At 42.6% G+C, this 14,593-nt stretch overlaps 1 protein-coding gene across 1 annotated transcript in view; it reads left to right on the top strand.

Moving 5' to 3' along the window:
* CTCF (CCCTC-binding factor) overlaps nt 1–14,593 on the top strand; it is a 58,845-nt gene that overhangs the window by 34,889 nt on the left and 9,363 nt on the right. Inside the window, exons 2-9 of the mRNA XM_084644610.1 lie at nt 4,228–5,020; nt 5,743–5,913; nt 7,655–7,788; nt 9,823–9,943; nt 11,006–11,155; nt 12,404–12,564; nt 13,112–13,294; nt 13,653–13,788. Coding sequence (XP_084500736.1) covers nt 4,240–5,020; nt 5,743–5,913; nt 7,655–7,788; nt 9,823–9,943; nt 11,006–11,155; nt 12,404–12,564; nt 13,112–13,294; nt 13,653–13,788 — 1,837 coding nt within the window. The 5' untranslated portion in view covers nt 4,228–4,239. The remainder of the gene's footprint in view (nt 1–4,227; nt 5,021–5,742; nt 5,914–7,654; nt 7,789–9,822; nt 9,944–11,005; nt 11,156–12,403; nt 12,565–13,111; nt 13,295–13,652; nt 13,789–14,593) is intronic.

The raw sequence follows: 14,593 nt of genomic DNA, 5'->3' as shown, positions 1-14,593 counted from the left end.
TGTATGCCAGCTATTACCCCACTGCAGTTCAGGAACTCCATTGTTGCAAAACCATCCACTATGTCCTTCACATTGCCTAGAGTCATAGTCCTTTGTGATGAATGGCCCCGCACACTTGCATCACAGCAACCCCCATGATGGATATCCCAACTCCAAATTGATTCCTGACTGATCGATAGCAATCTGGTGTTGCACACGTCCACACAACAAATGCCACTTGCTTTTCTACTATCAGTGCAGCTCTCATTTTGTCACTACGCCAGAAGGCTGGGTCGAGCTCTGCACACGCTTTCAGAAATACGGTCTTGCACATCTGAAAGTTTTGCAGCCACTGCTGGTCATCCCATACCCGCATAACAATGCAATCCCACCAGTCAGTGCTTGTTTCTCGGGTCCAGAACCAGGGCTTCACTGTCTGCGGCTGCTCCATGAATGCCAATAACAAATGTGAATTGTTTCTTTCTGTGTCCCACAGCAAGGCAGCCTCCAAGGAATTTTCTTGTTCTGCCCAACTTCTCTGGCGGCTCTACAAATACTGCAGGATCAGGCTCGGTGTGCTCACAATACTCATCATAATAGTACAGAGCTGTGCAGGATCCATGCTTCTCACAGAGATGGCAGACACACAACCTTGTGGGGCTTTTGAAAAGAAGTTCAAAACATTATGAGATGTTGAAACCATGTTCCCAGTCACCCCTGCATGATTTGTTTGCCCCCTTGAGGTATTGCAAACCCTTCCCAAAACACCCTGTGCTAGATGGTGGCAAGTTGAGTGGCATAGCTATGCCACGGTGCACTGCTCTCTCTGTCAGCGTAAGCGCTGCTATTGAGGATGTGCACCACCAACACAAGGAGCGTAGTGTGGACGTGCAGAAGCAGTTTTATTACTGCAACAGCTGTACATTGATGTAACTTAAATTGACTTAATTTTGGAGTGTCCACTTTCCCTTAGTCAGTTTCTCAGCCTTTGCTTTCCTGGAAAGGGGTGGTGGATAATAATGTTTACCTGTAATATTTGTAGTAAAGAAAGAGGAGTTGAAGAAATGCATGCATCTTGGTTTTCTTCTTGGATAGTAAGTACAAATGGAACAGAGGCTTCTGTTGATGCAATATTACACTACTCAGAAGGCAGTGAGGTCACTTAGTAAGTTTTTGGACTGTTCCTTATTTACACATAGATTTACAGGACTTTTGTGCAAACTTGTATTCTACCCTAATGCATTAGAATAAATTCAACTTGTGAATACATACAGTTTAATTAACCCTAAGGCACTTACTCTATTTCTTCTTTTTTTCCTATTCCTCTGTCCTCCTATCATGCTTTTCTGCCCTGCTCTGCTTACCCAGTTCTCACTTAGAGAGTGATGCCTCCTTTTATCTCTTAACCTTCCATGTCCCTACCCAGATACCTGGGATAAATGGTGATTAGAACAGCAGTTCTCAACCAGGGGTCTGGGGACCCTTGCGGGGGGGGGGGTCACAAGCAGGTTTAAGGGGGTCTACCAAAATAAACCAGAGATCAGGGCAGACGTCAGACCTGTGGAGCCCAGGACAGAAAGCCGAAGCCTGAGCCCTACTGCCTGGGGTTGAAGCCCAGGCTCAATCTCCACCACCTGGGGCTAAGCCAGATCCTGAGTTATTTAGCTTTGCCGGGCCCCCTGTGGCGTGGGGCCCCAGGCAATTGCATTGCTTTCTACCCCTAGCACTGGCCCTGGCTTTTTTATCTACTAGATGTGCAGAAAAAACATGGTTGTGCCACAGGTGGGCTGTGGAGTTTTTATTGCACAGGGGCTCAGAAAGAAAAAGGTTGAGACCCCCTGGATTAGAAGACAGTTTGCCCAGGCTCTTACACCTCCACTGTGGGGTAAAGACACAGCTCTGTTCTGACCCCCTGCAGACTGCCAGTCAGCATCAGGCACTCAGGTCTCTCTCAGATGTTTGTCCATGTGGGCTACTGTACAGTGAACTGCTGATTGGTGTTAGGAAAGAGGGAAGTGGAAGTATATATGAAGCAAAATATCAGTACTTCTGGTATTCAGTGCCCCCTGGAGACTGCAACTTCTGTTTGCAAGAAACATTCTGAAAGTCAAAGGTTATGCACCAGCAGGTGAACCATAGTTTGAGCAGACCATGATGTTGATACATTGTCAAAGCAACAAGTGCTTAGAGAGAATAATCAATAGACCCAAAAAAGGAGGAACGTCTGAAGATGCAATAAAATAGATGTGAATAGAGGCAAGCAGTGTGTGTGTAGTGTGTGCACACATAATATGCATGTATACACAGATTTTTTCAAAATGGATAGAGAAAGTTAATCTAAATCATACTTAGGCAACTGTTTAAGTGGTTTGATATTCAGAGGTGCTGAACAATTCCCGTTGAAATCAAATAGGAGTTGAATGTGCTCAGCACCACTGGCAAGCAAGCCACAAATTTGTGCCTTTTACCCAAAATAAAAATGTGTCTAATATGCTTTGCATTTATTTTACAGTCTTTCATCTTTAGTGTCCCAAAGCTCTTAACAAATCTTGCCACCTTTGTAAGCCCCAAATTAGCTGGCTTCACTAAGTGTAGGGTTTTTAAATACTCTAAGAGATGCTTTGGTCTAGTGTTGGGGGTCTCATCTCAGAGATCAGAATTCTGATCCTGATTCGTGGCTTCATATGGAAACTAATTTAAACTTTGACCCTATGTTATCCCACCTGTAAAATGGACCCATGCATGCTCTCTCAAGACTGAGGGGTCATTTTACCTGATTCTGGAATTTACTTTCCCTTTTCTAAAGGAGAGCCCTAGCTGATTCATTGGTAGATGAATATAGTCAGTGTGACCATGATTTTTCTCCATTGACTTTGACAGAGATTTGTTTCCAAATAATGGCAATTTCTTAAAAACCGTAAATTACTATTTCTACTCTTGAAAACTACCTTGTGCACAAGCCATTGTCAAAATCTACCAATGCTTGAAATTTTGTATTCTAGTGAGTTTTTTAACAGAGCAATATTGGACAAAAATTTCAGAAAGGAGCTATGTTTACATAGACATTTTTATTTTAAAAAATTCTGAAATGTTCTTGTTGCCAACAAGATCTAGCTATAAACATTTTGAAACCATGACATTATCTGTTTAGTTACAAGGGGAAATCAAAATCAGCGTTCTGCTATGACTGGTGGCAGCCTTAAGCATAGAAAAGCGAGCACCTCTCCATTATAAACCCCTAGAACTCCAATCCTGCAGCTTCAAAAATGCAGGCCACTTGAGCCAAAGGAAGATGTTAGCTGTAGAAGATCCTTGTGTTCTTGCTAAGCTGCAGCTGGCCAGTAGAGGGCAATATGCACAAATGCATGTAGTTTCCAGTTTCCACTGAAGTCAGTGTCCAAAACATCCCTTTACATTAACAGGAACAGGTTTGGGCCCCCAAACGATTCATAGCAAATGTTACTAAATCATCTGTTTTCTTTAAATATGGTTGCATATGAATTTTTACAGAGATTGAATGACGTGGACCATAGTAATTTTTTTTTTTTTTTTTGAGCTAGAGAGAGACAAATGTGAATTCATCAGAATTTCATTTGGGGTATTTTTTTTTTTTAAATGACTTGTAATTCTCAGACAGGTTGCACTTTCTTCAGATTTTGCAGAAACATCTTCTTTCTGTTTTAAGAATAAATCTTGCAGTTTTAGGACCAAATAAAATTTCCAAGTCTGTAATAAAAGCTTGCTACAACCGTATTGTTGTTACTTTATTTTCATGCTTTCTAAAAATCAGTAGTTCAGGATTGCCTTTGTGATATTGCTGGCAACTGTGTAAAGTGAGACTATAAGATGCATAAGCAATAATTTATGAGCAATGAATAATACCAGCGTACATCCTGCCTTTGGGATTTGTAGATTTTTTTTTTTTTAAGTATGAAGTAGGAAACCTGATATCACTTAATCTCTCCTCCCCCTATCCCTTCCTTCTGTGAAACTGACACAGTAGTTGTTTCACTTCAGATTGTGTTCTACTACTACTTTGGTATTAAAGCTATGTTACCAACAGTAGGTCAATAGAATGTGAATCCAAAGTTCTGCTTTGTTTCCATGTTAGAATGTCAGTGAATGTAATGGGTCCCTTTTGTCTGACCATTTGTCTTCAGTCTGAACTTCTGTCCCATCAATTTGTACTGCTTGTTGTCAAAACAGTCATCTAAGTGATCCCGTAAAATACTTTTCTTGTTTCTACAGCAGGAAGGAAAAATGGAAAGCGAGACAATCGAAGCTATCGGGGAGGAGTCTGAAACTTTCATTAAGGGGAAAGAAAGAAAGACCTATCAAAGACGTCGTGAAGGTGGGCAGGAGGAGGATGCTTGCCATATGCCACCGAACCAGGCAGATGGGGGCGAAGTAGTGCAGGATGTCAACAGTGGCGTGCAAATGGTGATGATGGAACAGCTGGATCCAACGCTTCTTCAGATGAAGACTGAAGTAATGGAGGGCTCAGTGGCTCAGGAAGCAGAGGCCACGGTAGATGACACACAGATAATAACACTTCAGGTTGTTAATATGGAAGAGCAGCCTATAAACCTTGGTGAGCTTCAGCTTGTCCAAGTACCCGTTCCAGTGACTGTACCCGTTGCCACTACTTCTGTGGAAGAGCTTCAGGGAGCCTATGAAAATGAGGTTTCCAAAGGAGGCCTGCAGGAGGGAGAGCCTATGATCTGCCACACGCTCCCTTTACCGGAAGGGTTCCAGGTAGTCAAAGTAGGTGCAAATGGGGAGGTGGAGACACTAGAACAAGGTGAACTTCAGCCACAGGAAGATCCCAACTGGCAGAAAGATCCAGACTATCAGCCACCAGCCAAAAAAACAAAGAAAACCAAAAAGAGCAAGCTCCGCTATACGGAGGAAGGCAAAGATGTGGATGTGTCTGTGTATGACTTTGAAGAGGAGCAGCAGGAGGGTTTGCTGTCTGAGGTTAATGCAGAAAAGGTGGTGGGCAACATGAAGCCCCCTAAACCAACAAAAATCAAAAAGAAAGGTAAATTAACTATTCTTAAGTAGCTCTGTTTAAAATGTGTTTGTCACAATGGGAACTTACGGAAGGGCTGGAAAAAATGACACGCTCAGCTAGACTGTATTGGGACTAAAGCCCTTGTGTTAGTAAAAAAAATTTCTTCTGTTATTAAAGCCATAAGTAGAAGCTCTCTGTTCTTCCATTTTCAGAGTAACCTTCATCTTCTGTTCCTGTGCTACGTAGCTGTTTACTTTGCTTTGAATATGATGCTTTGACGTTGTTGCTACTGTACAACTAGACTACAAACTATATTTCACTGGATCATGTAGATGTTTGTTTCCGAAATTTTAGTATTTATCAACAGTTTTATACCAAATGATAAAAACCCAGAAACTGTGTTGTTGTTTTATTAACCAATTACCAGATAGAACTGACAGCAAAAGAATTCAGTGTTTGTGTTTGATTTTCTCTTACTATAAATCTTGATTATTAATGATGGGAAAGCCTTTTGTCTTGTGAGGACAGCGCAGGAAAGAAAATGATTGACATGCTAATTAAAATCCTAAAACAATAGCTTATCACTGCCTTCTATTTCTAATAGAAAATACAGTTCAGTTGCACAAGATTACTTTCCATGTAACAGTTTCATGGAACAAGGGAAAACTATTGGAATCTTGCACCTAACGTAGTATACTGCAGTGGAGTACGGGGCTGATTAGAGTAAAGCTGGTTTGCTTTGTGGCCAGGTGTAAAGAAGACATTCCAGTGTGAGCTGTGCAGTTATACTTGTCCACGTCGTTCTAACTTGGACCGCCACATGAAAAGCCACACTGATGAAAGACCACACAAGTGCCATCTCTGTGGTAGAGCTTTCCGGACAGTCACGCTGCTGAGGAACCACCTCAATACTCACACAGGTATTGTATGCAGAGCTAATGCCATACAATCAGTAAAGACAATGTTATAGTTACACTTCCTGTACAGTAGGAATTTTATAGGATTCACTCTTTCATATTAGTCCTTCTCTCCCTTGTATCTTCAAAATTTCTCCCATAGGATATTCCTGAAGGGAGAGGATTTCACAGTGCTGTTACCTCAGTGTTGCTGATATGAGCCCAATTAGCTTTGCTTTTTGTCTTGCTGAGCCAGTGGAGAAGCTCGGTGTGCACATGGATATAACTTGACAAATGGCCTGATCCAGCTCCCTTTGAAGCTATTGGAAAAATCCCTTTGACTTCAGTAGAAGTTGATTCAAGCCCTAAGCTTACATCAGTTCCATGCTGATACTCCTCCTTGTGTGGAAGCAGGACAAGTACGGGGCCAAAGATGAACACAAGGGACAGAAACCCCCAAGAGAAGAGTGTGAGGGGGACTGTAAGGGTTCGGACTCACCCGGTGGCGCCTCCTGCTGGTCGTCCTTGGGAATTACTTGATTACGACCTTGGGAATTACGACTCTGGTCGTCCTTGATTTCTAGCCCAGAGCACCCTCCACAGGCCAGTGATCCGCCTTATCACTGGCCCCAGTCCCTCCCAGGACCCAGTGCCCTTGCCTTGTGTGCTGCCCCCTGGCAGTAGCCCCACTCCCTGGATCTCCCCACCCTGGGGAACCCTCACCCACTATCTCCACGTCACCTCAGTCATGGCTACTGCCTTCACTGTCTAGCCCCTGCACCCTGGGGCAGACTACAGTGTAAAAGCCAGTCATCACAGGCAACAAGGGGTTTGGGCTGGCTGCCTTTATCCGCCCTCAGGTTGCCCCTCTGCAACCCCAATACCTATATGGGCCTGGAACCAGGCCCTGCAGCGTTGCTGGCCTAGGGCTTCCCAGCAGGTGAGGTGAGGTGAGGTGAGGTGAGGTGAGGTGAGGTGAGGTGAGGTGAGGTGAGGTGAGGTGAGGTGAGGTGAGGTGAGGTGTCCCTGCCAGCCTGTCTCTTTCTAGCCAGAGAGAGACTCTGCCTAAGCTTCTGGCTCCCAGCCTTTATAAGGGCCATTTGGGCCTTGATTGGGGTGTGGCCCAGCTGTGGCTACTTCCCCAATCAACCCAGCTTCTAGCCAACAGCCCTCCACAAGGGCTGGCCTTTCAGCCCTTCAGGGCAAGAGCGGGTGACCACCCCGCTACAGGGACCAATACAAAATTATTATAAAGTTTATATGGGAGAGGGAAAAATAGAAATCAATTACTTAGTTTTGTTATAGAGGCTTCTTGAAGTACCTGCCTAATGGCGAATGGGAATGAGAACAAAAATAAAGCCACCACTCTCAACAAAGTGAGTGGATGGGAAAGATGTTTCCATATTCCCAATTTACTCTACACATAGAACACCTAGCTAAATGATTGGATTCTAGGAATAACCATGGGATCAGAAAACAAAACACTGTATTGTCTACCTATATATGTGGTCGTTCATTTAGCTAAATACATCCTTTTGATCATCCTCAAAATTTGTCAATCTCTTTAGTAATACGATGGCTGTTTTACACAAAAGTGGCAACTTTTCAGTTCAAGCACACAATATTTGCCACAGTATCTCAGGTTTTTCAGATTATGAATCCAAAGTTTCTAATTTATAAAAGCGAAGCTAGCATGCGTTTGTTTTCATTGGCTCATCACTCAACTTTAATATTTTCCCCCTCCTTTCTGGCTATACACATATAGGTACTCGCCCTCACAAGTGCCCAGACTGCGACATGGCCTTTGTGACCAGTGGAGAGTTGGTTCGGCATCGCCGTTACAAACATACTCATGAGAAACCATTCAAATGTTCGATGTGCGACTATGCTAGTGTAGAGGTACGTTTGGGTTAATCATTACCACAGAACCAACCATTCATGCCATACATGGCAAGGGTCCGTGTCAACAATTTGCATTAAAACATTTTATTTAGAGGAGTTAACACTTTGGCCATAAAAAGTGTCTTTGAGCAGAAATTTTGCTGTCTTTGAAAGCAAATGGTGAGATTTTTTTAAAAAATTAAAATAAAGAGAAATTGGTTTGTGGGTGGTATGCGCACAAGAAGTCTAGAGATTTTTCACTACCCTTTTTAATAATATAGTCAACATTCAGGGTTAATTAGCTAACTCCTGGATGTAGGAGGTAACAATATTTTGAGATAAATGTACTTTAAGGTTGGCAACACCCTCAGATGTAAGAAATGTGCTCAGTCTTGTACCATGCACTTGCTTGTTAAGAAGAATGAGCATCTGCTGTCAAAATGAGTCATGTGTGTTTTGTTTTTTTTCTTGCGTCTCTCTTCTCCAAAAATCTGTCTTTTCATTCAGAATTATTGAAAAGCTAACTGGGAGGTAGCTTCCTGGAATGTTCTTCTTTCCCTAATCAGCATTGAAGCTGAAGGAGCATTTTTAAAATAAACATAACTTTAAAAAGAAATTACTCATGCTGGGTAGTAGGGAGAAGAGGCTTAGGCAAGCTAAGGATCAGCATGGTTGACGGGAGTGGGACATGTGCAGTAATAGGTTGAGATGGTACAGGAAGAAAAAGAAGTGTGCATTTCAGTCTCATTGTAGTTGCCCCTTTTTGATTTGAGTGGTTAGCCAGGTTCAGGGTGTTGTGGGCACTCCGGTTAGGAGGAGAAAATTATGATGGGCATGTATTTTTGTGTTGACAAGTAGTGTACAAAGTTCTTTTTCCTTGAACTCAGGACGACCCAAACAAAAGAGATTCTTTTCTTACAGCCCCAAGCCTCTTTAGCCAGCACCACAAGCCCCCTCTTTAAGCTTCTGTCAGGATCTCAGATTCTCCAGGCTGTGCCTATTTTATTCTGTGTTGTCTCTGAGTCCTCCTTCTCTTACTCTCTCACACATTTCTGGGCAGCCTTGCATTTGTCTTTGGTTTGGGTTTGGAGACTGCTATTATTTCAGTCACTTCTTTACATTCATCCTGAATGAAAGATGGCGGTTATGCCTGATTCGTAACAGCAAGATTTAACCCAACCAACAGCACCGTCTAGGTTCTTTTGCTGTGCAGGTACTGTGAACTTTTAATCTGAGCTCTTTATGGATATGAAGTTCTGAGGGCTGCAATGAATGCAGTACAGTGATTTACATATTGTAGTTGAGGAGAAATAACCAGATAATCACTAAAAGAAAAGGAGTACTTTTGGCATCTTAGAGACTAATAAATTTATTTGAGCATAAGCATGGTTGACGGGAGTGGGATATGTGCAGTAATAGGTTGAGATGGTACAGGAAGAAATAGAATAGAATAAGGGGGAGGGATAGCTCAGCGGTTTGAGCATTGGCCTGCTAAACCCAGGGTTGTGAATTCAATACTTGAGGGGGGCCATTTAGGAATCTGGGCCAAAAATTGGGGTTTGGTGCTGCTTTGAGCAGGGGGTTGGACTAGATGACCTCTTGAGGTCCCTTTCAACCCTGATATTCTATTACATCTATTCTATTCTATTAGAAGTGTGCATTTCAGTCTCATTGTAGTTGCTCAAATAAATTGGTTAGTCTCTAAGGTGCCACAAGTCCTCCTTTTCCTTTTGCGAATACAGACTAACATGGCTGCTACTCTGAAACCAGATAATCACTATGCACATCATTCTCCTGAGCTAGCTTGTGCCGGATTTGTTGTGGGTCAGTAACCATGTAACACCTCCATACACGTTAGCTGAGGCTATTCCATTTCACATCTGTACTGATTCATGACATGGGCTGAACATTTTGGGTAATACAAGAAGTCAAAAACCCAGCAGAATACTTCAGTTTAAAAAACCCAAAACTTATCACTGAATTTCTTCGCTTGGATTTTGAAAGACTGTCTTATTCATCTGTGCTAACACCAATCATATTCTTGTATTTCAGGTCAGCAAGTTGAAACGCCACATTCGCTCTCATACTGGAGAGCGCCCATTCCAGTGCAGCTTGTGCAGTTATGCCAGCAGGGATACTTACAAACTGAAGAGGCACATGAGAACCCACTCTGGTATTGATTCCATGCTTGGTGAACGTGCTATTGGAGCTTCAGCACTGGGCATAGAGGCTCAGGAATGCTAACGTATGCTAGAGCTCTCAACGCACCTGTCACCATGAACCTGGCAAAATGAAAGATTGCTTCATGTTTTCATAGAAAAGGTGTAAAGTCTGTGAGAGCATGCACCCGGGTTTAGCATCTAAATCCATACATTGAAAGTTGTTACTGAATTGAGAAATGGGAGTTTGCTTGAGAAAGCCTGTCTTCAATTTTGTCACAGAAAACTAAAAATCTGTTTAGCAGAATGAGAGCTCTAGAATACAGGCATACCATAAAATAGAAAGGTAATATAAATCTCTGAACATCAGTATTTACCCCACTTTCAGTCTTCTCGCAGACATTCAGGGTCACACTTGTTCAATGTTTGGTACAGGAGCATTTCACTAAGTGAGTTTGTGGAAATCCCACGGATAATTGACAACAAACACTAGTGCAATACTAATCTTGCTGCTAAAGTGTGAAGGAAAAATGTCTTGTAAGTGTGTGTGTGTGGAGGGGGATATTGGCACTTGTGAAAGCAAAAATCTTAGTTCATGCCAGATCCTTACATAGAATCATAGAATATCAGGGTTGGAAGGGACCTCAGGAGGTCATCTACTCCAACCCCCTGCTCAAAGCAGGACCAACCCCCAGTTTTTGCCCCAGATCCCTAAATGGCCCCCTCAAGGATTGAACTCACAACCCTGGGTTTAGCAGGCCAATGCTATGTTGCACATGAGCCCTTCACAAAACGCTTGCTGTACCTAACTCCTCAGCAAGGCAGGTCTGTTTTGGAACTAAGGTGATGAGTTGCACCGTGGCTTTGTGATGTGGACAGACACGTAGCAGGGGGAATGAGACTTCCCTAAACTTCTCTAGCCTCTGAAAGGGATAGATCACCAGAGCACTAAATTATTGTGCCACCAAATCCACATTTGGACTGTTCTTTCCAATTCGGGTATGTTTTTAATTAGACAAGACTGATTAATAAAACTAACTTCATGCACCAAATACTCTTTCCTTCCCCTATCAAAGGAGAGAAGCCTTATGAATGTTACATCTGTCATGCTCGCTTCACCCAGAGTGGCACCATGAAAATGCACATTTTACAGAAGCACACAGAGAATGTGGCCAAATTTCACTGCCCCCACTGCGACACTGTCATAGCAAGGAAGAGTGACTTAGGTAAGTATCGGTTAACCTGGTGGTGAAAAAGCTCTTTGAACAGACCAGAGTTGACAGGGGAGTTTTCACAAGGCACAGGGATTAATATAGACTGAATTGCATAGGCTGTAGATTCTTGAGTGGTGCAAAATATGACACTTACTGGCTGAGTGGTGTTGGATGGTAATTTGTTGATTTTTATAATAGCCACGCCTTACTGTGAAAACTATTGGCTGCTTCTAATACTATTCCAGCGCGGCATCATGCTTACCAAGAGCACAAAGCAGGCCACCAGTGTGGTGCCCATCGACATGCACTTACTGAGCCCAAATTAAAGCACTTACTGTGCTTGCTGGCTCTACAGAATTCGCTGTCACTGCCCATCTAAGGGTGTCAGACTGGCTCAGTGAGTCTCAAGGCGAAAATAGGCTATTCTAAACTAAACTTGGAGCAATAAAATGACTGTCTTCTGGGCAGCAGTCCTTCTGCTGTTCATAGAAAAGAAATCCAACACATTAAATCACTTGAGATAGTCATTGTACACTGTGTGGGGTTCTGACAGGGATAAGAGTCTTGCTGGATTGTAGCAGTGCAGTTCCCTTTGCTATGATTAAGTCTTTCAAGGTTTGTTTTATAAACTGCTATTGTCACAAGGTAGGGACTTGGTAATAGTTCGGTGGTGAAGTGTGGCACAACATGGCTGGGTTCTTGGCACTCCCACTTTGATTGAATGATCTGTTCTTCTCACTCTTCACAATTGTATGGGGTTTTTTAACCTCTTTCTCTCTCTTCCAAATTAAATGGAAGGATCCAATTGAAACCCACAAAGCAAAGAAACTACTAACGCCAAGCTCTGGCCTGATACTCTCTCAGTGTTTTACCTTGCTCATTTTGCCACACACAAAAGAATCTGCCTGCCTTGCATTTTAACTCCTTCTCTTCATGGGACATAGTTTTGTGGTTTAATAAATCAGAAATTTTAATGAGCTGTTAGTTCTTGGGGGCTTTCCCAGCAAATTAGTGTATGTGCATTTAGTTTGGCAATGGAAACAAACATTTTTGGTGAATAGGAAAAGACATTTGAGGAAGAACTTGCTAATCATACATGGTGCTGTTAATGTAATTTCAAAGTATTAATAGGGCCCAGGCTTTTGGCTTCCAACCAGATTAAATAATGAAAGCACCCAAGAGGATAGGTATTAAGAGAATATCTTCTCCAGCTGTAATAAAGGAGAACAAAGGGTTAAAGACTTTTTCTTGTGCTATTAGGTGTTCATTTGCGAAAGCAGCATTCCTACATTGAGCAGGGCAAGAAGTGCCGTTACTGTGATGCTGTGTTCCACGAGCGATACGCTCTCATCCAGCATCAGAAATCTCACAAGAATGAGAAGCGCTTCAAGTGTGACCAGTGTGATTATGCATGCAGACAGGTAAGCCTACTGGTGATTCCAGAGAGGTTGGCTGTTCACACAGCCCTTGTGAATATCCAGAACAGCATTGTCATCCAGGCATAGCAAACGTGGGCTAGAAATCAAACATTAAAGAAGAAACTACTAATCTTGGTAGCTGATCAAATTTGATGCCTTCTCTTTTAGTTTATGTTAAGGACTGATATAGAAAAGTGTAGTGCCCTTTCACACTGGCCTTAGCCTTCCAGCTAAGGGTCTCTTTACAGAAGTTATCTTCTAAAGAAGACAAAGAATGGAATATGTTTGTCACAGCACTGGAGTATTGGCTGGCATAGGGAAAAGAGACTGCAGTTAGGATCCTGGCAACTGCATGTAGCATGAATGGAGATGTCCCAGCTCACCTGAAGAAGCATCTTCTTCCCTCCCAGATGCTGGTCTCAGAGTGAAATATTAGAGCTCTTCCCCCCAGTAATGACAACTGCTAACCTTTTACATTCATGTGTCTGAGTTCATGCTCATTACCGCTCTGTTTTGCTTACGCTTCTGAGTGTGTTTCTCTCAATGACAGGAGCGGCACATGATCATGCACAAACGTACCCATACTGGAGAAAAGCCTTATGCCTGTAGCCATTGTGATAAAACCTTCCGTCAGAAACAGCTCCTCGATATGCACTTCAAACGTTACCATGACCCCAACTTTGTCCCTGCTGCCTTTGTCTGTTCAAAGTGTGGGAAAACATTCACTCGCAGGGTAAGTGAGCAGACCACGATTTGAACTGATCTTTGAAAGGGTGGGAGGCTGTTCCAAAGAACAATAAGCTGTAAGCATGTGTTTGAGAAGGGGAGCTGGACGCAGGTTACACTTAGTTTTAGTGTATTCTTTGCAGCAGTAACCACCGAAACTGAAAAGAAACTGAAAAGACAGTTGATGACAAAACTCAAAATAAACATACATTAACACAATCACTGGTTTCTCTGGAGTCTACATAAGTGGGGATTTTTTATTTATTTTTTGTAAGGAATAAGCTATCCGAAGTACAACTTGATTTGTAAATACCGGCCTGCTACCTGGTTTTTATTTCAGTGTTTGTTTTCCTTTCCCTGATTAGAACACCATGGCTAGACATGCAGATAACTGTTCTGGCCCAGATGGTGTAGAAGGAGAGAATGGAGGGGAGCCTAAGAAGGGAAAACGTGGGAGAAAGAGAAAGATGCGTTCTAAAAAAGAAGATTCCTCTGATAGTGGTAAGAGCACTGTGTAATGACCTGGTTAAATGTACCTAGCCTCTCTTATGAGCTTGTAGTAAACCGTCTCTTTCCTGTTGGTACCTTATGAGTCAAGAGTGTCTTCACTGGAAGTCGACAACATAGTTATTGCGCATGCATTTCATCCCCCCGGAATGCTGTATTGCGTGAGGGTACACACACAAGTATGAACTTTTACCATCACTGACTACAACTGTAAATGGCCTATGTTCTACATATGTCTCAGTATACTCCAGCTGTTGTGAGACTGATATCTGGGGGCCAGTTTGTGTAGTGGATAGGGCAAAGATGCAGCTCAGGCTTGTTTTTGAAGGATAGAGTTTTATTGCTGGATGGGGGTGAATGAGGTAGATAAGGAGGCTTCTAGCTAAAGTATGTAGTAAGTGGGTTTCTTCTCTGGCTTCTGGTGGAATTTTAGGTGGGGTGGATGTTCTGTATTGTATAAGGGTAAGAAGTGACGTTGCTGTGCACCATGTGAATGAGCAGCTGATCTGGAGGAGAGTCTGTGCTTGTAGATGGTGGCTCTCAATTTCTCTTTACAGTAAATGAGGTGAGGACTTGTAGCTATTGGAGATGACATACAGTGACTGGAAGGAAGGTGGTTTCCTGTGGACAGTGGATGGGATTTGAGTCAGAGTTGAGGTTTCATAGAACCCGAGTTCAGAATTCTCTGGCTTTTTAAGTGTAGTTGTTTTAAAATAAGTAGCACCTTCCAGTGTTCTGAATCAGTTGAAATATCTCAACTTTATTTAGTTTTATTGTATTTATTTGTATTGCTGTAGCA

This window comes from Lepidochelys olivacea, assembly GCF_965140295.1.
Source record: "Lepidochelys olivacea isolate rLepOli2 genome assembly, chromosome: 12".
NCBI classification, from domain to species: Eukaryota; Metazoa; Chordata; order Testudines; family Cheloniidae; genus Lepidochelys; species Lepidochelys olivacea.
This window is presented reverse-complemented; position numbering and strand designations above follow the sequence as displayed.